Source organism: Tachysurus fulvidraco, chromosome 2, assembly GCF_022655615.1.
Source record: "Tachysurus fulvidraco isolate hzauxx_2018 chromosome 2, HZAU_PFXX_2.0, whole genome shotgun sequence".
NCBI classification, from domain to species: Eukaryota; Metazoa; Chordata; class Actinopteri; order Siluriformes; family Bagridae; genus Tachysurus; species Tachysurus fulvidraco.
In genome coordinates this window covers 10,230,616-10,258,515 of record NC_062519.1, presented here as the reverse complement: position 1 = coordinate 10,258,515, position 27,900 = coordinate 10,230,616, and the positions used below count along the sequence as shown (strand labels likewise).

General features: G+C 39.2%; 1 protein-coding gene across 4 annotated transcripts in view; it reads left to right on the top strand.

Moving 5' to 3' along the window:
• The first annotated feature begins 10,691 nt into the window (after positions 1–10,691).
• The window catches only part of kaznb (kazrin, periplakin interacting protein b), a 57,265-nt gene continuing 40,056 nt past the window's right edge, over positions 10,692–27,900 (top strand). For 3 of the 4 annotated variants that reach the window (XM_047810418.1, XM_027144037.2, XM_027144038.2), the window contains exon 1: positions 10,692–11,131. In XM_047810418.1, the coding sequence (XP_047666374.1) occupies positions 10,975–11,131 (157 nt within the window). In that variant the 5' untranslated portion in view covers positions 10,692–10,974. Of the gene's footprint in view, positions 11,132–15,438; positions 15,498–27,900 lie in introns of all 4 variants that reach the window. The other variant, XM_027144039.2, reaches the window with a different exon arrangement.

The window sequence follows — 27,900 nt, the reverse complement described above, 5'->3', positions numbered from 1 at the left end:
TGGACCTTTGGGGATTTTTGTGGAATATTTGTTTTGGAATATATTACCCCAGTGAAGAAAGGGGTGCGTCTAAAGGTAAGGGAAAACTGGTCTAGCGCCACCTAGGTCAGTTTTCTCCAAAATATTTTTCTAATAGTATGACGGCTATGAATCATATTATGCTTTGTGCGTGGGCTTAAAAAAATATTGAGAGTATAAACTTTACTAGAAACACACGTTTTTTCGTGTTTTTAGAGGATTTAATGCTTAAAAGTTACAATGAAGTTCTGCAGCTTCAGCCCCTAGCGGTAGTGTTCCACATATGGAACGGTGTTCAACAAGCCCTTAAAGGCATACTAGTATCCTTGGCAAGAGCGTCACTGTGATTCAAACCAGCATGTTCCCACCAAGTTTGTCTGAAATTTTCCTGTCTTCTGGATGCAAAAATTAATTTAACTGCAGTTAATCTCTTCAGGTTTCAGTTCAAAGAAAAAGCTCTTCACAGCTTCCCATCCTGCCTCAATTTTCTCTTGGGACTTTCCAACCTTGGTTTCAACATTTCCAGTTAGCCTTTTTTGGTCACTGTGCCTCAAGCTTACCTTGAGAATCATTGCTCCATCTTGTGTATGTAAGGTGTAAATTTTCTGCAGCCACTGAAGGATTTGCCAAACTTTTCATGGTTGTTTGTATGCATCTTGTACAGTAGGTCTTCAACCACTTGTCAATTAGTTATGGTGTTGCTGGTTGGTATATTCTGCAAAGGACATTTCTTTCATATTCTCATATTATATATATATATATATATATATTTTTTTTTACAATGACAGGAACAAGCCTAGCCTTTAAATTGCCCTTTGTGACATGAGCATATGTGGATGATTCTTGCTTACTCTCATCACGGCTCCCTGTAGAATAATCGTCACTTTCTCCCGTCAAGTAATAGTGTTGATGATTCTCTACTTTTCTGAGCTCTTTGAATAGATAGTTTATTCTTGCTGCTATGTCATCTGGGCAATTGTTACATTAGGAGGCTCAGTTCCGTGGCTCTCTGTTGTTGGTTTCAGTGCACATTTGATACGTGAAAACAGCCATGGCACTACAATAGATATACTCTCAAGTTAAAGAGAGGTTTTTATAGTGCTTTTTCAAATGCAAATAGTTCTTTATGAAACCCTTGCTCAGAAAGGGTTTTATTTTAGATATACAATTTAAATCTTTCCATATATTTCAATAGAAGGCAAATAATCCTTAATTTTCTAACCTTAGCCACCATTTTCTAAACTTGTTAGTGTAGAGGCAGGTTGTGGGCACCTGATGGGGCTTGAGGTCTAAGAGGTTAGGCAACAAGGGAATAGAAGAAATAAAGGTTGTCTGATATTATCCGGTGCGTTGTGTCCTTGAATACCGAGTTAGAGGAACAATACATGGTGTCAGAAATAGCTAACCCATGACAGACAGAGTCTAGTGCCACAGTTAAGAACTTGGAGCAGTTTAATGGTGTGAGTGATAATCTCTGGAGCAAGACAGAGCGAGTCAGCGAGAGCTAGCAACAGGCTAGCGGCAAGACAAAAGCAAGCAGCATGGACCACATTATTTACTATCACGCCACCAGGACCATTAGATTTCGAGCCAAAATCATGGCCCACATGGATTAAAAGGTTTGAACGCTTCAGGGTTGCATCTGGATTGAAAGAAAAGGACGGCGCATACCAGGTGAATTCTCTCTATACGATGGGTGAAAAGGCTGAGGATATTCTGAGTTCACTGCAGTTGACAGAGGAGAAAGAAAAAGACTTTGATGAGGTAAAAAAAGGCATTTGATGGACATTTTATAGGCGTGCATAATGTAATTTATGAACGAGCCAAGTTTAATAAAAGATGTCAAGATGTCGGCAAATATTCAGAAAACTTTATTACCCCTGTACATATGCTAGCTGAACATTGCAAATATGGCATCTTGCGTAAGGAAATGATCCGGGATAGGATTGTGGTTGGCATACGTGATGCTAAATTGTCTGAGAAACTGCAGCTCAACCCGAATTTGGATTTAGCTACAGCTATAGTGAGGCAGCATGAGGAAGTAAAAAAGCAACAAGCTGTTCTGCGGTCAGCTGATTCACCAGAACATGTAGATGCACTCTCTCATAACAGTAGGAGACAGGTTCAAAGAAAGAAATCTTTCCAACGTGGAAGCCATCATCAGCCTCAGCCTACCTCAACTAAGTCAAAACAGTGCGGGAAGTGTGGCAAAACTCCAAAACATTCATGGACTGAATGCCCAGCAAAAGACGTTGAGTGTAGAAAATGTCAAAAGAAGGGACACTTTGCGGCTGTGTGCAGATCAGTTCAAAAGCTTGATTCAATTGAAGAGGATGGAGCGGCTTATCTTGGGGCTGTTGACTATCCACAGTCATCCACATGGACTGAAATACTTACCATAAATGGCAGTCCATTGCGTTTTAAAGTAGACACGGGTGCGTCTGTGACTGCGATCCCAGAATCAGAATTCACACTGGATAGATATGGCAGACACTCAGTGTCGCGCAGACTACTACTGGGTCCTGCCGACCAACCTCTGGATGTTAAAGGGCAAGTGTATGCAGTCATTCAGAGAGGGGACAAAAAGATTGAGGAGGAGGTGTTCATTGTGAAAGACTTGACCACACCCTTGTTGGGTCTTCCTGCTATCCGCCGACTACAGATGATCCCCCAGCTCAATAGCATTGATGATGCACAGTCTCACTTTCGCTCAACTTACCCAGATGTATTTAAAGGGCTGGGTAACCTTAAGGGGGAGTACAAAATAAAGCTGAGAGACAATGCGACACCCTATTTGCGTGGACTTAACCCGGCTGAATGAGAGTGTCATCAGAGAGAGACACATCCTACCGGCAGTGGACGAGACACTGGCCAAGCTGGAAGGAGCCAGAGTTTTTACAAAGCTGCAACATCAGGCTTTTGGCAGGTGCCACTCCACAAAGACTCAATGCTGTTGACCACGTTCATTACTCCAGAGGGGCGCTATTACTTCAAAAGGCTACCTTTCGGTATATCTTCGGCACCCGAACATTTCCAGAAGAGGATCTCTCAGCTGGTTGGTGGTGTTGACGGGGTCCTATGCCATGATGATGATGTCCTTGTTACAGGAAGAGACCAGGCAGAGCATGATGATAGGCTGCACAAGGTGTTACAAAAATTCAGAGAGGCCGGACTCACGCTGAACGAAAAATGCCAGGTTGCTCTGACAGAAATCCACTTTCTGGGTCATGTCGTAAATAATCAAGGTATCAGAGCAGACCCTGGTAAAATAAAGGCAATCCTTGACATGCCCGAGCCAAAGGATGTGGCAGATGTTTGCCGTTTCATGGGCATGGTAAACTTTGTAGGCAAATTTTCACCACGCCTGCCTGATCTGACAAAGCCCATTCGTGACCTGTTAAGGACAGAGAACAGCTGGACATGGGGAGAACCTCAACAGAAAGCATTTCTTGAAACAAAAAAAGTATTGGGGTCAGAGACGGTGTTAGCCCAGTACAGCCCAAATCACGAAACCATAGTATCAGCTGATGCCTCTTCATATGGATTAGGGGGCGTCTTGACACAAAAACAGACAGATGGTGAGTGGAGACCTGTTTTCATTTCTAGAGGTCTGATCAAAACTGAATCAAGATATGCTCAAATAGAAAAGGAGGCTTTAGCTGTGACCTGGGCATGTGAGGGCTTGCGAGGATACTTAAGTGGACTGGATTTTACCATAAGGACTGACCACAAGCCACTCATAACACTTCTGAAGTCCAGAGCATTGGATGACCTCCCGCCAAGAATTATCAGATTCAGACTCAGGCTGTTCAGATTTAATTTCAACCTCATCCATGTCCCAGGTAAAAACCTGATAACGGCTGACACCCTGTCCAGAGCGCCTCTTCCAGGCACAGCTTCAGAGGCAGAGCTAGACTTGGAAAGGGAATGCAAAGCTTATCTGGACAGTGTAGTAGACAGTTTGCCAGCCACACCAACAAAGCTGGAACAGATTAAGGGTGCACAAACTTCAGATGACATCTGCAGACGTCTCAGCCGATACATTGCAAATGGCTGGCCGAAACACAGACGAGATGTGCATGAGCAGCTGCTACCCTACTGGCCCAATCAGTCAGTCTTGCACGAAGGAAGAGGACTACTCATGAGAGGAGAGAGACTTATAATCCCTGAATGCATGAGACCTGACATCCTGCAGAGATTGTACCAGGGGCATCAAGGTATCAACAAATGTCAAGCTAGGGCCAGAGAATCGGTCTGGTGGCCAGGTATCACATCTGCAGTAAAGAAAATGGTCGAGCGATGCGAGATTTGTGCACGTGAAGCTCAAATACCAGCTGAGCCTCTCCTCACAACTGAACTCCCGAGTAGACCATGGCAGAGAGTTGCGGCTGATCTTTTCCAATGGCAGAATGGGAACTATTTAGTCATGATAGACTATTTCTCTCACTATATTGAAGTTTGCTCCCTACAGGGCAGCACATCAGCAAAACAGACCATTGCCAGATTTAAAGCGGCGTTTGCCAGATACAGATGTCCAGCAGTGCTGGTCACGGACAATGGTCCTCAGTTCTCCTGTGATGAATTCGCTCGATTTGCACAGGACTATGACTTTACCCATGTGACAAGCAGTCCATGTTACCCCCGCAGCAATGGGGAGGTGGAACGGGCTGTCAGAACAGTGAAGTCCCTTTTAGCGAAAGAGCGTGATTTCCACAAAGCTCTGCTGGCCTACAGAGCCACTCCATTGGCACATGGGAGCTCCCCAGCACAACTACTGATGGGGAGGAGAATCAGAACACCGGTTCCAGTGTCACCAGAACAGTTACAACCACAGTGGCCTGATTCAGAGAAAAGGATATAGCGCTGAAACAGGTACAGGAACAAACATTCAATCGCAGACACCGTACTCAAACCCTACCACCTCTCCAGCTGGGACAGCATGTATGGATCAAACCTACAAGCACAAGAGGGACAGTTCTTAATACTGCAACTACACCACAGTCTTATTAGGTAGAGACCCCGGATGGAAGGTCAGGGAGGCTGTCTAAGGCTCTTGAGAGACTAGACCTTTGAACGTGAAACACATGCATAAACACCACAGAGTAAAAGAAAAAAAAGAGTCCTAATTTTCTGTTGGAAATGTTAAATGTTTATTAGGAAATACATGTTTGATGTATTGAAGTTTACATTAAGATTAAGTCTTCATAAATGGCTACTGTGAGGTAAAATGTCTTCTGTTAGTTTCTCCGGTTACACTTTTAATTTAAATAAAGGATTTGAAGTAATTCATAAAGTTATATGTAGCGCCCCTAGCGTTACCGGCTAATATGGGGTGGCTAACTTGAGCTCTTTTAAATAAATATCTATCTATCTATCATCTTTACCTTGAGTGTGGGTTCTATTTATAATTAAATATATCAACAACAGGTACCGAGAAAAATTAAACACACTAAATACAGACAAAACACAATTTAAACAATATGAACAGTTTACTAAATGTGTGGTCTGATAAAATATTGTGCAGATTGCATTCAAAAAATATCTAACATATCAAATTATTACTAAAACTTGTCACAAAATAAATAATAAAAGCCGGCAAAAGTAAATGAAAACTGCACTCAGTCTACCAGTTGCAGGCCTGTACGTAGCTGGGGTTCGTAGAAACCAAACAAAATGGCTACTTCACCACGATAACTACAAACGGAAAATAATATCCTTGATGAGGATGGTTTGCACTCCTTACACGCGTCAGAAAGATAAAGGGCGCTGAAGAACACAGACAGAGCTTGGATGCTTCAAGGGATACTCCTTCACCACACAAAGTCCTTGCTAGTTGAGCTAGCTATCCGCCAGTCCGTTAGCCAAGTTCATGCACATGGCGCAGTAATCCACCACTTCAATATCCGTTCGTCAGAGGCGAGGTCAACGTCTTTCCGATGTCTTTACCACTCCAAACAGAAACTATCGCTTCTAAGGGTTCGGGTTGAACACCTAATTAGCTTCGTTACACTAATTAAAGAACAGGTCGTACTTTTTAGTGCAGCAGCTCCTTTGTCTCACTCTCCCTCCTTTTTTCTCTCTCGTTTTCTCTCACCATGCACCACACAAACTTAATAAAACAAAATACAAGTTCTTTTTAAATAATTTTTACCAGCATATGTATATTATTTAAACAAACAAAAAAAAAAACCCCACAATTAACAAATAATTTATTATTTTTTAATTACGGTTATCTTATACAGGTATCATGTGACTCATTACTGGCCAATGAATTTTAACTTACACAACATTCAATTGGACAACTATTTATATGGAACATAAACAATTGGTTTTTGCGTAAATGCATAAATCTAAAACAAACACCCATAACTTTATCTGGGTTACATATATAATAATGGAGTAGCTATACTGTTAAATGTATGCCACTATATTAAAGTTCTTTTAAAACAAGTATGCTTTGACCTAAAGGGAGGAGATGTAGTGGCAGGTTGTGGCCATCTGATGGGGCTTGAGGTCTAAGAGGTTAGGCAACAAGGGAATAGAAGAAATGAAGGTTGTCTGATATTATCCGGTGTGTTGTGTCCTTGAACCGAGTTAGAGGAATAATACAGTTAGAACCTATTTCTTAACCAAACAGTGGCTTTTGATTAAACACTTAGTCAAGAATCCTAAATTCTTGCAGCAATTTCAGTACCGAACTATTTCAACAGCTTTTACAGTCTCTAGATATATGAAATTGTTTAACAATTCCTATAGACATTTAGAGAAAGCACCAAGCACTCTTATCAATTTTGAGTGAAAGCACAAGACTTATTGAAAGTTTTAAATAGTGAATCAGTGTCTACTCCAGCTCATCATCTATAAACTTGTAGAAATAAAAATCTTTAAAAAAGATTGCCAGTAGATGAATGGACAAGGCGTTTCATAAGAATAGTTCGATTTGCCATCATCTAAGACTTGTAAATTAGATACAGAGATACCATAGGATCTCACTAGACCTAATGTGTGACCCATATTGTGAGTACGACCAGTGAAATGTAGTGACAATATGTAATGACTTGATGAGGGAAAAAAAATTATTTACAGCAATTTTTATGAACAGCATATTTGAATATTAACCTGTACTGCACAGCATTGTCCTCAGTCAATGGAAAGCTTTCTTGAACCCAATGTCAAGTGGATCTTTTTTAGATTATCACAGTCAAAAAATATCAATGAACTATCCAATACAATTTGAGAGTTATCTGACATCATCTGAAGGCAGGACTTACTTTTCTTACACATGGTCATGTGCACGTATATAGACTAGCCATTTGTCATGGTTTAATATTTTTTCATTTTTTGCATGTTAAGAGATTTTCTTTTTCATTGCCTCAGGGCAGTATTGTTGCTCTTACTTTTCTAAGCGATTGTAATTCTCGGTACAGAAGCTCAAAGTGGCTCCCCCCCCCCCCCAATAGACTCCCACTATAAACTTAAATTTAAAGATTTATACTGTAAATCAGCAAGTTTTTGAGCGATTTACACCAAACTCGGCCAGGTTCTTTAGGACCTTACTCTGGACGAAGAGTACTGATGGACCTTTCGTTTTCTCAGTAGCTGACAATCTAATATCCCAAAAACTCCCATAGACTTGTATGGGGAATTCTTAAAAATTGCTCTAAGCTCTCACACATGCAGCGTGCACAGAGCTCAGGCACGGCTTCTCTTCTGTTCTCCTAGTCACTGTAGATGTAAAGGAGACTCTCAATACATGTAACTATCAACTCCACACTATCAATCCAATGATTCCAAAAGTATTGGCCTGTAGTCGATACATTTACCACACCTCTATCTATCTATCTATCTATCTATCTATCTATCTATCTATCTATCTATCTATCTATCTATCTATCTATCTATCTATCTATCTATCTATCTATCTATCTATCTATCTATCAACATTATGAATTGCATGTACTGTTCTATGGGGTATAATAATAAGTAGAATCCCATAATGACTGCAGTATTGACATGAAATGTCCAAATCCTCAGTAGCCACATTTTGTCAAAAGTATTGGCACCTCACCGGGTATTCTGGTGACGGCACTCCACACCATGTGACATCACGTGCAGCCCCACCCCCAAAATAAGCAAAATCAAAAATTAGCACAAATTGACGTGACATCACATGACATCACGTGATATTTTTACGTTACGTAAAAATAGAAAATTTGCACAACATTGACATGTGAAATATTAAAACACGCCCAATGGGGGAACTGTCTCACGTGTATTCTGCTCATGTCAAATGCAGCCCTGCCACCAAAATCAGCAAAATCAAAAGATTTCCGCATCATTGACATGTAACACTCAGGACAATAAGGGTAATTGCGTCATGGGTATTCAGATGATGTCACATGCTCATATCCGCTCGCCTCCAAATGTATTGGCACCCTAGCTGTCCACTAGCTTTCACAAGCTTTCTGTCCAATTGCCTCAAAAAGTCACCCATCTCGAGGCATCCAGAAATTATACCAGCCCTGATCGTCTTCCGTGCAATGAAGATTTTGGACCACTGAGATGAGGCCGACCCAGCGAACCCTGAGGCATCCAGAGATCTACCAGCTACACTTAGATTCTGCTATACTAAAAAGATGTGAACTCCATGTGATCTTTTGCATCTATACAACATCTGTTAGACTGTATATTTATAATCACACCCTCCAGTGTTACCCACATGAGGATGGGTTCCCCTTGAGCCTGGTTCCTCTCAAGGTTTCTTCCTTACCATCTAAAGGAGTTTTTCCTTGCCACTGCTGACCATTGTCACCTGACTTGCTCATTGGGGATAAATACATACACATTGTGAACTAAATCTATCTAATATTAATCTTGAATTTTGTATTCTATTAATCTTTATATTATTCTTATAATAACCTTTTGTTCTATGTTTATGTTCTGTAAAGCTGCTTTGAGACAATGTCAATTGTAAAAAGCGCTATACAAATAAACTTGAATTGAATTGAACATACCCTTATGTCCCGTCACCTCCAAAAAGCAGCGGCCTTTGCGAATACTTATTTCGTCAAAGCCAACATCAAAGTTACAAATCTAGTTAATTTTGTTTTATTATGATTATGTTTTAATCAATTTTTCTAATTCTCCACAATGCAAAATATTTGTATCCACACAAGTCAAAATCAGAATTTATTACAAAGGAATAGGACAATTCAACTGCTTTTTCTACTTTGTAACAATTTTATTATTTTACTTTATAAAATCCTAAAATTTATCATTACATCCAAATGTAGTTTTTACTTTGGAAGAATCTAATTGCTGTAATTTTGTGTCAAGTTATCGTATTAATTTTCTCAAGTTAAAAGTGTGATTCCATACAAACTAAAATTTATAATTGTAGCTAAATCAGTATCTTGTCCTAACTTAAAAAATATAAAAAAAAAACCTTCAAATAAGTTAAGTTTGTGTATTAAATGTGAACATGAATACAACCGAAAAATGTACTAATACATTTCAATAGTTTTTTTACTTCAGATGAAATGTAATTTTCTTAGAGGCAAATTTATATATATAAAAAAAATAATAATAAAAACTTCTCCAAAGACACATTTAATCTGTTTTAAAATATACATTATCTTTATTTGTATAGTACTATTAATTTCACTTTGGAAATATAATGATTAAATATAAAAACAAAATAACATAAGTATGCAATATATGAATAAAATAATTGCATATATGTATAGTAAAACGAAACACAAAATGCATTTTAAATCCAGAAACATAGAAAGTGTAGTTCATTCATTCATTCATTTTCTACCGCTTATCTAAACTTCTCGGGTCACGGGGAGCCTGTACCTATCTCAGGCGTCATTGGGCATCGAGGCAGGATACACCCTGGACGGAGTGCCAACCCATCGCAGGGCACACACACTTATTCAATCACGCACTATGGACAATTTTCCAGAGATGTCAATCAACCTACCATGCATGTCTTTGGACCGGGGGAGGAAACCGGAGTACCTGGAGGAAACCCTCGAGGCACGGGGAGAACATGCAAACTCCACACACACAAGGTGGAGGTGGGAATCGAACCCCCAACCCTGGAGGTGTGAGGCAAACATGCTAACCACTAAGCCACCTTGCCCCACATCTCTAATAGATAATACAATAATACATTTAAATAGTGTATTAATAAACAAACAAACAAACAAACACAATGTTACAATATGGGGTGAGGTGAAGGTGTAGTATGTTCCATGGACAAAAAAAATTAATATGTAATGAACACTGAGGGGTGTGTGTGTGTGTGTGTGTGTGTGTGTGTGTGTGTGTGTGTGTGTGTGTGTGTGTGTGTGTGTGTGTGTGTGTGTGTGAATGATAAATTGACATGCAGAATAGAGGAATGCCAGTCTAACAGCTGCACAGGGATTTCAGTTCCAGCTAAAACTCTTTGGTAATGGCCCAAAAGCCCCACCTCTCCACTTCATGACTTCGAGAAGATTATTTAGTCATAACTAATTGTGGACTTCTTAATCTGGAAGTCAGCAGTTGTTGAGTTTTGCAGGAATGCTCAAATGCTGTACTTTAGTTACCCCCTATTCCCCCCTTCATTTCTGAAGCACATGGTATGTTCCGTTTAAAACCATGTCATCTTCCACTGCACTGGGTCTCCTCCTGGAGCAGCTGCGTAACAGAGGAGGAACCTTTCTCAGTCTTGCTTTTTTTCATTCTTTCCCACGCCATTTCTTTTCTTGTTAAAACACTCTCTTTGTAGGCAACTCATGCAACATACACAAACCAGTTAGAAGCCAGGTCTCTTCAGTCAATGAGAGAAGTACAAAGGAAAGCTTTTTCTTCTAATTGTTTTATTTCTGCACAAGTAGCCATAGAAGGGGAGAGGGCACATTGTCCCCCTGCTGCATTTAACACCATGCTCCTTTGTGTGGACTGAAGATGAAGATGGAAGATAATAAGCAGCACATCGATAGTGCCATTCTTTCTGCAAACCAGGAGGTGACCAACCTGCACTCAGAGCTTTCAGCCACCAGCCACAGACTTACTGAGCTTGGAGCAAACAGCCCCACTGGAATCTTGAACATTCACCAGCACAGTAAGATTTTATTCTACGAGATTGTATTATACTTTCAGCAGATGTGTTGCACAAAGTTTAGTAGCTCTGGTTTCAAGTCTAGAGGTTGTCTCATTTCTCCAGTAACAGTAATTCTGAAGTGTTAATTCAAACGTCATTCGTTTTTATGGGCACCTGATGGAATGACAGTTGTATGTAGCACCTCTTTTTGGAGAGGAGGGGGTGATGTTGATGTGAGATGAAGAAATATAATGGAATTTAGTTATTTACTAGTCCTGTAGAGGACAAGAATAAACACGTGCTTTGAACATTCATGAATGTCCAGTTTCTGATGGCACATGCAGTGTATAAGCAGCATTAATGGCAACCATCAATTTAGAATGTTATTATTGGTCAATATGTGTGTATTGTTTCTAGTTCTGACTCAGCACTTTAGCAAAAAAAAAATCATTGTATAACTTGGTGCTCTGTGATTAATATGCAATTCAGGAGGTTTGACTTGTTGTTGAGAAATGAGAAAGTTGTACTGTTTACCATTAGCAGTGCCTACAAAAAAGGTTTGTGTAATGCTTTCTTCTTCCTTCTTGGGATTTGTAATTTATGTCATCCATCCATCTTTCTTTCCATTTCGTTATTGTGGCTCTGTAATCATGTTGGAGTGTCCAGCATGGCTCTAATGTAATGGTTTTTGTATGCAGTCTTTCACACTTTGGTGCAGTGAAAACTGTTACATGCCAATGCTACTGACTGAGTGTGCAGAATCATATCAAATATGCATTCCTGCCCCAGGCTCTCCATGGGAATTGCTCTCACAGTTCAAACAGCCAGACACCCTGCCCTCAGCTCATAAACTGTGATCCACCCAGCTGGGCCATTCCATCTAACATTATTACCTAACACTGGTAATAAATGGTTATTTGAATGCTCCTGAAATATTTACATATATAAGATAGAGCTTAGAGTTCAAAATGTTTATTCAAACAGTATTTACTGGTAAAGATATCACCTCTATTTCTAAATATAACCAATCATAATCAAATATAATCAAATATTCAAGCTATTTTTAATACTAAAAACGTTAATGAACATAATATAATCAGAAGAATTATTCACTAGTGTTATCATGACATTAACAAGTTGACCACTTAATATTTACTCATTTTCATCATATGAATTTTTCACATTATTTATCTTTTTTAGACCTTAATAAACCACCCTGTAAAGCTGATCTGGCACAGGTAAAGGTTCCTTAGACCTGTTGGCAGCCATCCATTACATAATATACATGAATATACGGCCTACAGTCAATTTATTACACTTCTAACATTTAAATGTTTGCTTTGGGAGAAAAACATCTGGTCATTGCATATTTGCTTATCACCTAAACAGGAAAGATTTGCATCCCATAAATGTAATATTCTAAGGGCTTAAATTACTTGGTTTGGTTGTAAAGGAAAAACTGTGTATCTAATATACTATCAGTATCTACTGAAATTTTTAATTGAACAAACTGTCATGTCTTGCCTATGAATTTGCTTAGCAAATTTTGAATTGTGGAGATACTTCATAAAAGTGGAAAATACACAATTGTTTAATTTGGTATGATTTTTTACAACATGAAATTATCGAATTAATATAACCCAATTGCAGATATACTTCATAAGCAACATTTAAGACAAAACAAAGGCATTTTTTCTTCTTAAAATTAAATCTCAGTATCTCTAAGAATGTTTCTCCCGTCATATCATTGTCAATAACATTTAACATGAACCTTAAAAAAAGGTTTCCTTTACATTTACTATATAATAAGTGAAGCCTGTGTTTGTCATGTTTTGAACTTGCTATTTCTAATCGGCATGAAAATATAGTTGGTGTAATGAATTGTTCCTTTAGTTTTTAGTCACGTATCTTGCAAATAAATGTAAATAAATAACGGTATATAAAGGTTATATTAGAATTCAAAATAAAAATGTAGGGTTCCAAACCATGAGGTTACTAAATATTTGCATTTTTTTTTGTTTGTTTCATTTTAAATGTTTTTTACTATTTTTTTAGTAAATATGAGATAAATGTCATAACTTTTCTTCAAAACTCCATTTTTGTATGTTTGTGAGAGTATAAAGAAAAGAGAGAGAAAAGAATGGAAAAATAATGAACCAGTAGGTCAGAAAGGATGTGAGAAAAGGGTGAGGAAAAAGAAAGGAAGTGAATGAGACACAGGCAAAGTGAGCCAAGAGGAAAAGAAAGTGTGTGTGTGCTGCACCAACTGTCTCTATGGACAGAGGGGTGGGAAAAGCTGCTGGGCTGGCAGCCAGAAATGGCTGGAAATGGCTGGCTACGGGAACCTGTAGGGCAAACAACAGAGCAGATCTGTGCACAGGCTCCTGTCACATAGGCGCACACTTATTTGATTTGAATGCCTGCTACCTCCCTTGACAAATTTATTGGCAAATGGGTCTGTTGTGGGTGATTTACAAAGTATAACTGTACTAATGATGTCAAATGCAAAGTAAGGGGAGAAGATTTGTTTAAATGTGTTAGAATTTCTCAATTGCCATAGAAATATTGGATCTCATGTCAAAATACTTTTTAAATTATTATATGATCATCGATAACATAGCATAGACATATAGAGTACATTCTGTTCAAAAGGTATTTGAAAAGAAAACAAATTCACAATTTGCTTTGATGCTATTACCATCAGATATGTGAATGCACAAAGATCTAGATTTAAAAATTCTTTTTTCTAGTTTGGTATGTTTTACTGTTTCTGTAATGAAGATTAAGATATTGCATGACCGTGCTTTCTTTGAACTCTATAGATAGATGAGGATTTTAATTCTGTAATTTTCTTTTGAGTGGTTTGATTAAACATGAAAACAAAAAATAGAATCTCGCTAATCGTGAGATTAATTACAATATATGTGATACAAATAATTTTACAAATAATGTGACTCTGTTCTTCCCAGCTGCACTCTTCTTTTAGAAAAATTCCCTTCATTGCCATTTGTGACCTTCTGGTCTCCCAGTTGGCTCTTTCAATGCAGGAAAATTCCTCCCACAATCTTCAAAACTGACTGCTAAAACTCACACCCTGTTTATGGTTAATGCAGCATGAATGGAGTTGTGTGTCTAAACAATAGCCCTGAGCTGGGGTTCTCCAGGACTAATTACCCATAGAACACACACAAGCTCTTCTTTTTTGGGCTTTAATGGAAACTGGATGGAGGCACATTTGGGGAAAGTAATCTGTATCCATGGGAAACACTTGGGACATCTGATCCCCATGATACCCCTCTACCCAAATAACTGCCCCACTCTGCATTTTCTATCCAAATGGACCCTAAGCATCCATCTCAGTGTCCGGAATAGAACAAAATCAAATCTCTCATATGGGTGTGTGGCAGAGTTGAGTCCAAATATTACTGTCTGTATATTCAGCCATAACCATTAGTGACCTGTCACTGCTGTGCAAATGTAAAATGTAAATGTAAAATGTGCATAATTTAATCCACTGTTTAAGAGGTCCATGTTTCATAGTTGGTATTTGAAGAGTATGAGTGACTGAAATGCAAATCTAAACAAAGGCACAAGGTTCACAGCACTCTCCAGACACACACAGCTTCTAGTAAGAAATTAATAGTGAGAGATTAGGGAGGATTAGTTTGATCAGCAATGATACAATGCAGCCCAATGATATGTATCAATGATACCCAATGATACAATGCAGCCCAATGCAATGCAAGTGCATTATGTATGCCACACTGGCTTTTACTTCTCAGCATACCCATGATCTTATTCCTACACTCATCATGTGTTATATCGTGCAAAACAATTATATACAACATAGTACCAGTTTTATGATCACTTTGAAATCTTTTGGAAGATTTTTTGGTTTAGAATCCTTTTTTATTGCTATTTTTTATTATCAACCCCAGATGAGGATCCTCATTACTGGTGCAAAGGAAAATAGAAATAATACCATTTTTGATAATACTCATTAAATGGATTTGAAGTTCTGATTCATTCAAGGTAATAATTTGGGCTACCCTATGAATGCTGGGGAAGTAGGTTGTAAGAAAAAAAAAGCTGAAGAAAGGAGAGAAGACAGATATAACTAGTGAATTTATCTTAGTGAAACAAACTTGGAAAAGGAAATGTTAGGTGTAAGAGTAAAATGCTTGTGTGATCATGTTAAGTCATTGATTTGTAAGTCAAATCCAACTAAGTTAAAGCTAAGAGAACAAGAAAGAAGCAACAATTGTACTGATGCTGTCTCTGTCTATCTCAGATTCCCTTTTTCTAACATTTTCTGTTTTCATCTCCAGAGCTTCTGATCTCAACTTGGAGCAATAATTCTTTATCTAAAGAGTGAATGGCTACTGAGGTATGACACTTGAAATCTGTTTTTTTACTCCACATTGACTTCACAGCTCCCCTCTTCATCTATTTTTCACTTCCCACAGAGGTGCTGTTTATCTTGCCTCACTAGCCAGGCCTACTCATCATAACACAATAAGGAGTGATATAGTGCATATTTTCCCTAAGGACCAGAGTACCAGTCTAAGCATCCTTAGCTTATTTCTTTGTCTTGGTGTGCACCTCGTTTTTATTAAGCCCATCTAAAACAAAATTCCAGTGCCTGGCTTTGACATGTCTATCAGACACATCATCAGTTCTGGTTTATATCTGGAAAGCATGGTCTGGGCTGAAATCAGGAGCATTATAAAGAAACTTAGGCAGAAGGCACTGCTCCTAAGAAGGCACTCTGGTCCTGAGTGATGTATAGGTGTCTGGAACACATGCTGGCAGAATCAAATCTGCTGCCATCGATTTCCTTCACTTTGAAGTTGAAGAAAAACTAGCAAGGTGCATGTTTGTTTCCATTCACTTACTGTACAGTATTTTCAGATACATCTATATTCTACTTAGTATGGATCCAGAATAAGGCAGCAATATACACCCTGGATATGACTCCAGTCCATACTGTAGCAGTGCAGCATACACATTAATATTCACACACTTATTCATACAACTGGGGCAACATAGAACTGGCAATCTATCTAACAGCTTTTTTTTTGCAAGATGAGAGGATACCCACATAGATACAGGGAGAACAGAGGAAACTCGACAAGCTTAATATATAAACAGAGACTGGAATTGTGAGTCGGTAAAGTTAGACACCTGCTGTGTCACCATACCAAATGTATTTATTTTAAATATTTTTTTTCTACCTTCTTACTGCATGCATCAAAACACTTCCTTCTTTACCTCCCACCCCCACGTACAGTTGGAGGGGAGGAGGAAAATATAATGATTTGAAGTTTAAGAATGTGTCTATGTCTATGCCTTAAGTGTTCACCATAAAATAACCAAATTGTACTTGACATCAAAAGGCTGTAATATTAGAAAGGGCCATGCCACATTACTTCAACAATTTTTTTTTTACTTTTATGTTCACTGGCAGTACAAATCTTCCATATTAGTTCAGTTGTATTGCACCAGAGAACAATTTCAAGAGCTATGGTTATATAAATCTATGCTTCTGCAAGACAAAACCCTCTGTTCAGGGTTTATATATATATTTCAGAAAGAGGTAGGTCTTCACCTGTCATTTGAAGACAGCCACTGACTCAGCTGATTGGACATCTAGGGCAAGTTCATTTCACCACCTCATCCCAGAACAGAAAAGAGTCTTGCTGTATACTGTACCTAGATCTTACCCTGAGAGATGGATTACATATTCCCTTCACTGTGATAGGTCCACTGTTTTCAGGCTGAAAGTGCCCTAGTGTATTAAGCAAAGTCCATGAGGGCATGGTTTGCCATATTTATTTTAGTTTATTTGGAAGAATAATGACTTGCACAAATCTCTCACTGCAGTCAGTCTCAACTCCTTTTGGATGAATTGTAATGTTGACGACACACTGGGCCTTATCATGGCTGAGCTCACTAATATTCATTTTTGGCTTAGCTTACGAGTTTTTCACTTAAGACTTGTTCTAGGGCTGGGCAATATGGCCAAAAACTGTATCACGATATCAGTGTTTCATATCTGTCGATATCGATAATTATTGAACTTTTTTATGGCCCATTTAAAATAAGGACCAGGAGAAAAATATACTACATTTAAACATTTTTATTTTAAGCTAAACCTTCCTCTGATTATTATCTCTTAACATTTAAGGTGCAAAATGAAAGAAAATGTAAGAAATGCTTAATAAAGTGTAATAAAATAGTGCAAAGTGTTAAATATAAGCAGAGAAACCTGAGAATTTAGTGCAAGTTTAGTGCTAGGAAGTTCACTAGCTGTTCACCTTCTGGTGAATAAAGTGTTTTAAAATATGTGCAGTGTTTTGTAAACATAAATAAAACTGAGGTAGACTGAGATACAAAAAATACTGTAATATAAAAAACAAACCTGATACAGTACAGTAACATTGTTTGAAATATAAAACCTGCAGAAATAGGAAAAACTAACTCAATTTATCCTTACTCTAAATATACTTGAAGTTGAACTATTCAAGTATATTTTCATAGACGTATAATTAGGGCTGTAGCTATCAAATATTTTAGTAATCGAGTATTCTACCAAACATTTCATCGATTAATCGAGTAAATGTGCTTTTGCTTAATTAAAGAGCAATATTAAATATACAATAGAAAATAAGATGGGTCTCATAAAATGAATAACTAATTTCCTTTTTTAGAAAAATGAACTTTTATTTTTCAAATGCAAAAATAAACATTTAGATATTACCCATAGTTTCTCATTTCTCATTCTCAGTACATTTAAGTGCCAAACACTTTTGTGAGATGCAAAAACAAAAAAAAATATTTTCAAATTACTTTTTTAAAGTATCAAAACTAAGGCATACATTAAAATAAATAGTGATAATAATAATACAAAAATACTGCCTTTAAGTCATGCAACTTTCAGAACTAAAAGATTCAAAAACTACAGCTCAGGCATAATATAAGCCTTTACTGTCTAATTTGGAATGATTTGTGGTATTTAAGGGGCAAAAAACATGGACAGGAACTTGGACTTAGAGGCCATACATGGTTTCACACTGAGTAGTTTAAGCATATATATACTGTATATATTAATCAGAATATAAAAGTCTCTCTCTCTCAACGTGTGTGCTTTAAAAGTCTTGAAAGGAGCATGTGATTGCAACGAAAAAAGGTATCAACATGCTCAGAATTTAGGCTTGCCCTGGGCTTTGAAGAAATGTTTCCTGCTGCTGAAAACAGACGCTCTGATAGTGACCCAAAACTTGGACATTTTCTGTCATTTTCTCCTGTTTGTTTCTTCTCTTTGCTCATTGACATTGTTATCGTGCCCTTCCATTTTGCAGCACGCGCCCTCAAATCAAAAGTCCATTAACTCCTCGAGTCTCCTTCCGCTTTTACATAAGCGCGTTGTCACACACACACACACACACACGCACAAAATAATTGCACAAGAACGTGACATGAGCTTTAAATGAATTAAAAGAGGCTTCGAGGCAGAGGAATTTGCCTCAAACAATTTTTTGTAATCGAGTTACTTAAGGAATCGTTTCAGCCTTAGTTATAATATCCAAAAACCTGCCATACTGGCGAGCTGACTTTTCCTCTTTTATCTACAATTTCTTCGCTCGCTGCGGCTCATTTCTGCTTATCAGTCGCCGGTTACTGAAGATGAATCCAGCACCAGCACGAGACAATGATATGGCGCAATCAAACTTGATACTATTACATGATTGGCTGTTAGAGTGTCACTCTCCAAGTTGCTAGGTTACCAGAAAGTGAGCGCCTTTGTTAATGCAACCATACTTGCTTCGCAACTTTTTTTCCTCGAGCGTCTTATCAAGCACATTTTTTATCGCTATCGGTCACGTGTCTATCGCGATACATATCGTTATTGTGTTATCACCCAGCCATAACTTGTTCCCAAGGTCAGCCTATAAAGCACATTTCAAGTACATTTCATTACATTTCACCAGCCTAAATCCAAAGCTACACTGACCAGCCAGATAACTCTTTTCTTCCAAGAGCCCACCATTCAGGTTTCCTGTCCTTTAAAATTCTAATGTGGCTTTTCACAAAATAAGTTGTCAGATCATCTGTCTGCCATCCAGTCCAGCAAACAATGAAATTCATTACCTACCATTTACTGCATGTGTAAGTTCATCAGGAATCATATTAGACCCATAACTAAAAAGTCCCAAAATTAACCATTTGCGTTCTCATTCAAATACAAAATCTTTGCATTTCAAACAATCTAAGTAAAACAGAACTTTGTGTTCTATTGTGTTGTGTTAAATACTACTACTAGGCACACCTTGTCTAATCAAAGTTAAAATGGATGATTACAATAAAAACAATCCACCTCATTCATTTAAAATCAGCAATGTTTGAACGAGGTTCATGTTTAAACGAGAGTCTGATTTATACTGCTGCAGCCAAAAGTAATTTCATGTTACCATTTCCTGTTAAGTCAATAAGTGTATCTATTTCCATACGAGATGATTTTACAATAATAGCTAAGAGACAAACTTATTTCAGTTTTTATTTTCTTTATTAAGAATTTATATTCTTTATTTACTAAAAAGAAAGCGGGACAATCTTTGAATTAAATGCCTCATATTTTTTCTACCGATGCTGATCATTAAGACCAGACAGTTAAATTAGTTTCATGTGGTGTAATTGTAGGGGCTTGTGTCTTACGTGACAGCCTTTGAAGCCATGGATATGTAGGAATTTTGGATGAACTGCTCAGTGTCAATACTTACCTGATGCCTCCAACTCCTTTGTTGTAGTTGTGGTTTTCAGTTGAACCTATAGCTCATATGCATGGTTGTTAATATGTGCCTCTTTTCTATCAGGGAGGTTCTGTTTCAGTGGTACCAAGATATTTTTTTGCATAACTGTCTATACAGAAACGCATGGCATGTTCAGGTATTTGGAAATATGAAAAGAAATGCATGTTAAACTAACCATGTTAAGAAAATATTTAAATCTAATGTTGGCCATGCATTAGTTTATTTACTTATTGTAAAAAACATTAGAAATGCATCTCTTATTATTAGAGCATTTTCTTCCTATACATTTATATATATTATTAATTCAGAAATTAATTTTCCTTTGAAAGACATGGAAGGGGTCAGTGGACCATAATTATTACAGTACTGTAGGATGTGAACTGTTGGAGATTCAGCTTGCCCCTACACTGAAGATGTAGACCTGTGTCTTTCTTTCCAAAGTGCTCTAAGCATGAAGCTGATTTCTATCAAGCACAACAGGTTTTTACTTCGTGGGAAAATTTTCTTGGCTTTGGACCATCTTCCTTTGTGACGAAGTGGAAGGAAGGGGGTGTGAGCAAAGTGTATATTGAGGGCTAATAAAGGAAATGGTGAGTTCTGACCTTGTCAGTAGAGAGTAAATATTTACTTTAGTGTATAGAATTACAGACTCCAGGAAGTAAGAAGAGTCATGATTTTTTATGACTGAGAACATATTGACTGAGGACAGTATTTGTCTTCTAAAAAGATTTCTGATCTATTCATTACTGGTTTTGTTGTGTTTTGGGTTCAAGGAGATATTGTGGATCCCACACATGCATACACATGCAAACTCATTTTAATCATGAACAGAGTAAACTGTACTTCCAGAATGCACATTTTTTGCAGCTAATTAAATCTGACCAAAGAAATAAAAAAAATTATACATTTGTTAAACAACTCTTGAAGTTTGTTTTCCTCTTGCAAAAAACATGAACCTGAAGGAAACTATACAGTATATCATTGATGATATTGAACAAAACTGGAAAATTTATTGTGTCGTAGTGAGGTTATAGGTTTACAATATTTTCAGATATTTTTAAGTATATATTGTGTTTATTTATGTAAGTTTATTACTGTAAGTTTATGAATAAACGCATACAAATGCTGCTTGATCTATTCCCATGAATTTGTTCATAAACTTGCAGTATGTCAGGAACAACTGGGACAATCCTTTGCCATACCACCAGTACTGGGAGAACTAGTAGGCATTGGGGTTATAACTGGTTTTCATGTGTGTTTGTGATTGCTCACATGTCTTTTGTTACATCCTCCCTATTGTTATGTTTCCTGTTTTGTCACCTGTTTCCCATTTGCACTAATGTTTTCCCTATATATACTTGCCCTCTTGTATCTGTCCTTTGTCAAGTATTGTTTAATGTCACATTTCGGTTTAAGGCGTTCTAATATGTATACCCATATCATGCCTTTTGTTTCAATGTTCCCCGATAATCATGTTTTGTTTACTTTCATTTTCAAGTCGAATAATGTGAGTAAAGCCTAGGAATGTTACACATTACTTACAGTATTCCACTGACGTAACAGTACTGACAGTATACCACTGAACATCTGACTGTGACCCTTTTCATTTGTTTGTTTAGGAGTAGGATCAAGATCATTACTGTTAGTGAAAATGCATACCAGTGCATGTGTTTCACAGTTCCTTATAAAGGGTTGTACTGTATGTGTACTGCATACAGGCCTTAAAACCAACAAAGATGAGGACTAAATACAGTACAAAACCATATACAGGAGGCATATACACTATAGGCTCAAAGAAAGCATAAAAATTCTCTGGCTACCCCTAAAATTCAGCGACAACAAAGCTTGGCAGTAATACAGAGCTATAAAGTTTTGGGCTCTGAAACTTTTCCAAATTAGCTGTTGAATCCTCTGCATCTTAATGACAGGTGAAGCCGTGCATCATGGGCTGAGATAAGGAATGAAATGTAGAGTTATGCTGGTGAAACAGTTGTCAGCTGGACACAGACAAAATACCAGTATATGAAAGGTTTGTTTGATATTTTCATTCTTTCTGACCTGATGTCCATTTGGTCATTGCTTTAGCAAGATTGGAGATGGGGAGTGCATCTAGATTGAATTTAAATTAAATTATTTGACTTTGAGAAGCCAAACAATTGCAGGAGGCATCTGGGTGGGGGTGCGATGAAATGACATATTTCTGGAAATGTTTTCTGTAATAAGAATTTGCAAGATGTGTTCCATTTTTTTAAGGAAAACATAATTGAGAAGGCTAAACAATTTCATTTTATTTTATTATATTTCATGTTTGAACATCTAAGAGCATCCCATGCACACATTTCATACTGTAGAATGGAAATTGTCTGCCAGTATTTTCTGATAACATGCTGCAAGTTGTTGTTGTTTCAAGAAGCACAATAACGAGGTACTTGAACACAAATGACCTGCAAGGTTGAGTTTAGAGGAGAAAGTCATTGATGAACTGAAAATGGAACAAGTGTGCAGGAGGCTTAAAATTGGGGGAGGAACAGCCAAACTCTGCTACTAAGGTGAGGTAGTGGAAGACAGTTTCATGTCACAGGACATATACCATGGCAAGACTGAGCAAAGCAAAAAGACACAAGGTACAGTAATTATTCTGCATCAGAACGGTCTCTCCCTGGCAAAGCTTTTAAAGCAGACTGGGGTTTCAAGATGTCCTTTTCAAGCTATTTTAAAGAAGCCCAAAAGAAACAGGCAATCATGAGGACTGTAAACAGTTGGCAAAGGAATCTTAATGCTGCGTATGAAAGATACATCATGCTTATTTTTCTTCAAAACCAGAAGATGTCCAGCAATGCCATGAGAAAAGAACTGATGGAAACCAGTGGGACCAAGATACACCCATCTATTGTCTGGAGAAGTCTGGTCAGAACTCTGGACTGATGTCTGTAGCAGTAGGTAGATTATTTGACAAAGGGCTTGAAAGAAGTACAATAATGAGTGCCTACAGGCAACAGTGAAGCATGGTGGAGTCTTGGAAGATGACTGGAATAACCAACCTGCTGAATTACTTCAAAAACTGGTTGCATAACGTACCTAGAAAATGTATGCTGTTTTGCAGGCAAAGGGTGGCCACAACAAATATTGATTTGATTTCTCTTCTGTTCATTTACTTTCTATTTTGTTAATTTTTAAAAATAAACCATTAATTGTCAGTGATGCAGGGATAAAAACCGATTTATTAAATAAAAACAACAATACTAGAACACAGACAAGACATGACAAGAGACGTGACACATGACGAGGATTCCGCGCCACCATAGGCAACGTGGCACGGTTAAATACACAAGACAATTAACACACAAGGAACAGGTGTGCAGAGGCAGGGAGGAATAAACAAGGGCGGGGCAGAAACGTGAACACCGAACATAAACAGTATCACATGGCCAAAGTCCGTGCTGGATCCTGACATTAATACTTACATATTTTAAATAATTCTTACTTACATGATTTTTTCACACCTGCTAAAACTTTTGCACAGTACTATAAGTGACATCATCTGGGCTCCAAATAGAAGATTTTAGAAGATTTGTATCTTACATATTGCTGCTGATTAACTTGTCCTAACATGTTATTACTTAAATATTGCAATGCATTGGCTCTTAACATCAGCTGAGAAAAATTAGCATCTTTTAAATGTCAACTTTTAGTTTTATTTTTCACAGTCTTAACCTTTGTCAGATTCCAGTGAATGACAAATTAGCTTTAAGACTAATTTGACAAAAAATACTTTGACATTCATAAGCCATGAACATTTTGAACAAAAAACAACAACAACAACAAATTGCTTTAGAAATTTTGCTTTTACAGAGTTGTTTGGGGCTTTGTTATTGCATGTGAAGTAACCTTTAGTTGGTAATGGGACTAAAGAGTCCAATGTTTGCCTTGATTTTGATACCAGGATCTTGTTTACACAAACATCCCGGCACATACCGTACAGAGCCCCTCCCACTACTCAGACACATCTCTGTTATGCTAATTCAAACATACAGACAACTCAACAAACGCTCTAAACCGGTTCTGAAGAAAGAGAAAACCTGGCCAGTGAGGAGTCACCACTGCTTTTCAGGACTGTTTTGAGTGCACTGACTGTAACATGTTTAGGGAGGCTGCAACCAACAGCATTTCCAGTCGGAGTACATGGCATCAGGGACAGGCTACATCAGCAAGTGCATTGATGATGTGACTGTCTCCAAGACCATCACCCTACACGCAAACTGGAAGCCATCAGTGAGGCAAAAGTGTGCACACACACCCAGAGAATCCATAACCACTACCTGGACAGTGCAGAGACATGTAGCATGTGGCAGGGCATCCAGGTGATCACAAACTACAGGACAACTTCACATGCTTGTGACCATGATGCCTTTCTCCCAGATGCACTGAATGACCTCTAAGCTTGGTTTGATGAGCAGAACAATGTAGCGGCAAGGAAGACTATCCCTCCCCCCACTGAGCAGGCATTCTATCTAACCATAGTTGATGTGAGGAGAAATTTATGTGGAGTTAACACACAAAAGTCTGTTGGACAAGATAACATTCCTGGTAGAGTGCTCAAGGAATTTGCAGAACAGATAGAAGACGTCTTCACTACATTTACATTTGCATTACCCCCTGCAGTTTGCATATCATCCAAACCCCTCCATTGATGATGCCATTGCCACAATCTGGCCCTCACCACCTGGACAATAAAGACATACAGTACTGTCATGGATTTCAGCTCAGCATTCAACACAATCATCAGAACCTGACTGAAAAGTTGAGCCTGCTGGACCTGTGCAACTTGACCCTGGACCTGAGACTGGGGCCCCTCAGAGCTGTGTGCTCAGTCTGCTGCTGTTAACTTTGCTGACTGCAATGCACAGATCGAACCATATCAACAAGTTTGCCGATGACACAACCATGGAAAAGTAACTTAAAGCATCTTAAATTGTCGCCAACACCACTGTATTAAAAGTCTTAAAGACTACGACTATTTTGTTTAAAAATTCATATCCATGAACATGACATGACAGCCTGGTCTTCCAAACCTCCAAGGATACCATAGCAATATAGTGCACATTCCCTTAGAACTTAAACCTTGCAGGTAAAAACTGATGATTCTTACCTTTTTTAGGGCTGAACTGTACTTTTTTGAATGCCATTGGCCAGAGTATGTGACATAATGTAGCTAAAAGAGGCTAAAAGATACACATACATGGCCTAAAGTATGTGGACACTTCATCATACCCATATGTTGGCCTTCCACACAGCATTGCACAAAATTATCTAGTATGCTGTAGCACTGAGGTTTCCCTACACTGGAGCTAATGGGCTTAGCAAAAACTTGGTTAAAAGTCCAAATTAATGCTCACAGTTACATATCAGTCTTATTCAAATAGTGTATTAGTAAATGCAAGCTTGTACTTTTACACTGATGCAGAACATGGCATCCAGAGCATTTGCTGGATATATTGATATGCGACATACCTTTGTGACAGAATGCAGGTACATACACTATAAAATGTGCTGCAGGTAAGTTGCATATAATGTTTTCTTTGAGACAAATATTTGCATTTGGATATCATGTTTTAATTGTCTAGCACACCTGTTCACTATTCAGGTTCTGATATTCAGGTGTTTTATTGAAATTGTCACTACAATTTATGGTTTTTGGTCCATATTTGTGTTATGACTAGGATTTTTGGCTTTCTGTTTTTGGTAAACATGCAACTGAGCATCCTTTCTGGCACATATTCCCTTACACTAATGTTTGTTTAAAAACATCTTTGACTGTGGGCTCTATTAATTTTAGTCAGTGCTTCCATCAGTCAAAATGACATCCATTCTGTAACTGAAATCCAGAAGAACATTTCATAATATTTCAGTCAGGACCACTTCATAAATGAAGGATGAGAGCATACAGTTAGGGATGGTTCTGTTCTGGGAGAATTTTCCCTGCTCGTCTGTCCGTGCGCATGCATGGACGGGGCGGGGAGGCAGCAGGCAGCTGGGGAATGAATAGACCCCCCCCCCCCATTACTCTCAGAATCAGATCCGAAATTGTGCGAGGTGTGGATTTTTATTTTTTTTTTTTTATTTATTTATTTTTTACGTGAAGAGGTTAATCGGTGCTGGCGACAGGTTCTGGCTGGAGGGTGTTGGATCGTAGCAGCAGCGATGCGTAGGAGCGCTTGAAGCGTGGGTTTAAGTGGAGGGAAATTACGGAAGTCGTGCCGGATAGGTGCGCCTTGTGGACGCTGATTAGCAGCTGATGCAGCTTACTGCGTGGCCTGCCTGAACTAACGCGAAGCTTGATTTCAGTCAGGACCACTGAAGTGATGAATGAAGGATGAGAGCATACAGTTAGTGTTGGTGGGATGGTTCTGTTCTGGGAGAATTTTCCCCGCGCGCCTGTCCGTGTGCATGCACGGACGGGACGGGGAGGCAGCAGCTGGGGAATGAATAGACCCCCAAAACAAAACCATATGCCAGAGGGGATCCTCCAACATAACTGAGCATGACGCCAGGACCACAAAACGCGATCGGGTGTATTGGCCGAGCGGCGGCAGCGGTGCTCGGGGCTGGGTCGGAGGTAGGCGTGGGTTGTGGAAAGAGGGAGGGCTGGGAGCCCTGCCGCGTGATGGACTAGGGAGTTGGGGTCTACTAGCTAGTGGAGAGGTATAGAATGTGCCGCCCTGGGCTGGCTTTGCAGCGTAATCGCGACAAGCTTTTGCTAAAACATGTACGCCCCTGCCGCACGATATGACAACGCGTGTTGCATACCCACTAAGCTATAGTGGAGACAGTAGGGGAAGCGTCACCCAGGGCGAGCGTGGTGATGGGCGCTGCTGGCCGTAGATTAGTCCTGCATTTATTTATTTTTGTAATCCCACGAAGCAGCTTCGCACCGGCTCCCCGCCGAGCATGCGCGTCTAGCGCTACGGGGGAACGGCGGTGGCGGCGCGTCCGGAGACTCAACTGGGAGCGGTAGACATGGGGGGGCGTGATGGGTGGGGGAGATAGGAGAGAGAGGGAGGGGAACGCGCATGTGAGGCAGATGCGACGAGGGGGGAGGGGGGTGTTTTCCATAGCTTTTTGGGTGTTTAACATGTCTATGGTTCCCGGACGGACGTAACGTTCATAAGCTGTGGAGGACCATCAACCTAGATTTTTTTAGGGTGGGACTGGTGGTGACTGAGGCTGCGGTTGTCATGGCTCCAATGCGGAAGGAGCGGGGCATATGAGAGGCCGCAGGATTGGCAGGCGGTGAGTAGACGACCGGCGAACCATGACCTTGACATGGTTTTGCCCTCCTCGGTTAGGAACAGCGGTTCGTCGGGCCGGACGTGGGGGCGGAGTCCCAGATACCGGGACATGGAAAAAAAGGGGCAGAACTCTGTGTTAGTACGAGTTATTGCAACAGGAATACCTTTGAAATGTTTGTCGGACATTGAGTGTTTTAGGAAAATTGGAAAATAATGTACGTCCAGGGTGGAAACCGTAGAAGGCCCATAGAAACGCCACTTCCAGGAGAAGATCCTGGTAAGGACTGAAGCACCCCTGTCTCAATCAGTTTTTTGACGAGAGGAAGGGTGAGAGGGAGTCGCCTGTCAGCGCCTTTCGGTGTCTGTTTCCTGATGCCGTCGAGGAGCAGGCGGATGGACGGATGCCCCAGCAGATTGCATGCGGACGGGTCCAAGCACGTAAGGTGGAATTGCATGCCTGCGACTTTTGATGGAGGACTTTTGCATTTTCTGTGCTTGGAGGTTCACAGGCAGAACGGGGGCAGAGAAGGTGGCGCTAAAGCTGGTGAAGCGAAACCACGCGGAGTCGTAGGCCTTTAATGTGGATTCGGCTACACTTGATCTCATGTACAGTGAAGCTGTGGAGAAGTATGACTGCAGGGTAGAGCTTAGTCGAGGAAGGTCAGGGCAAATGCTGGGCAAGGCAGGCCTG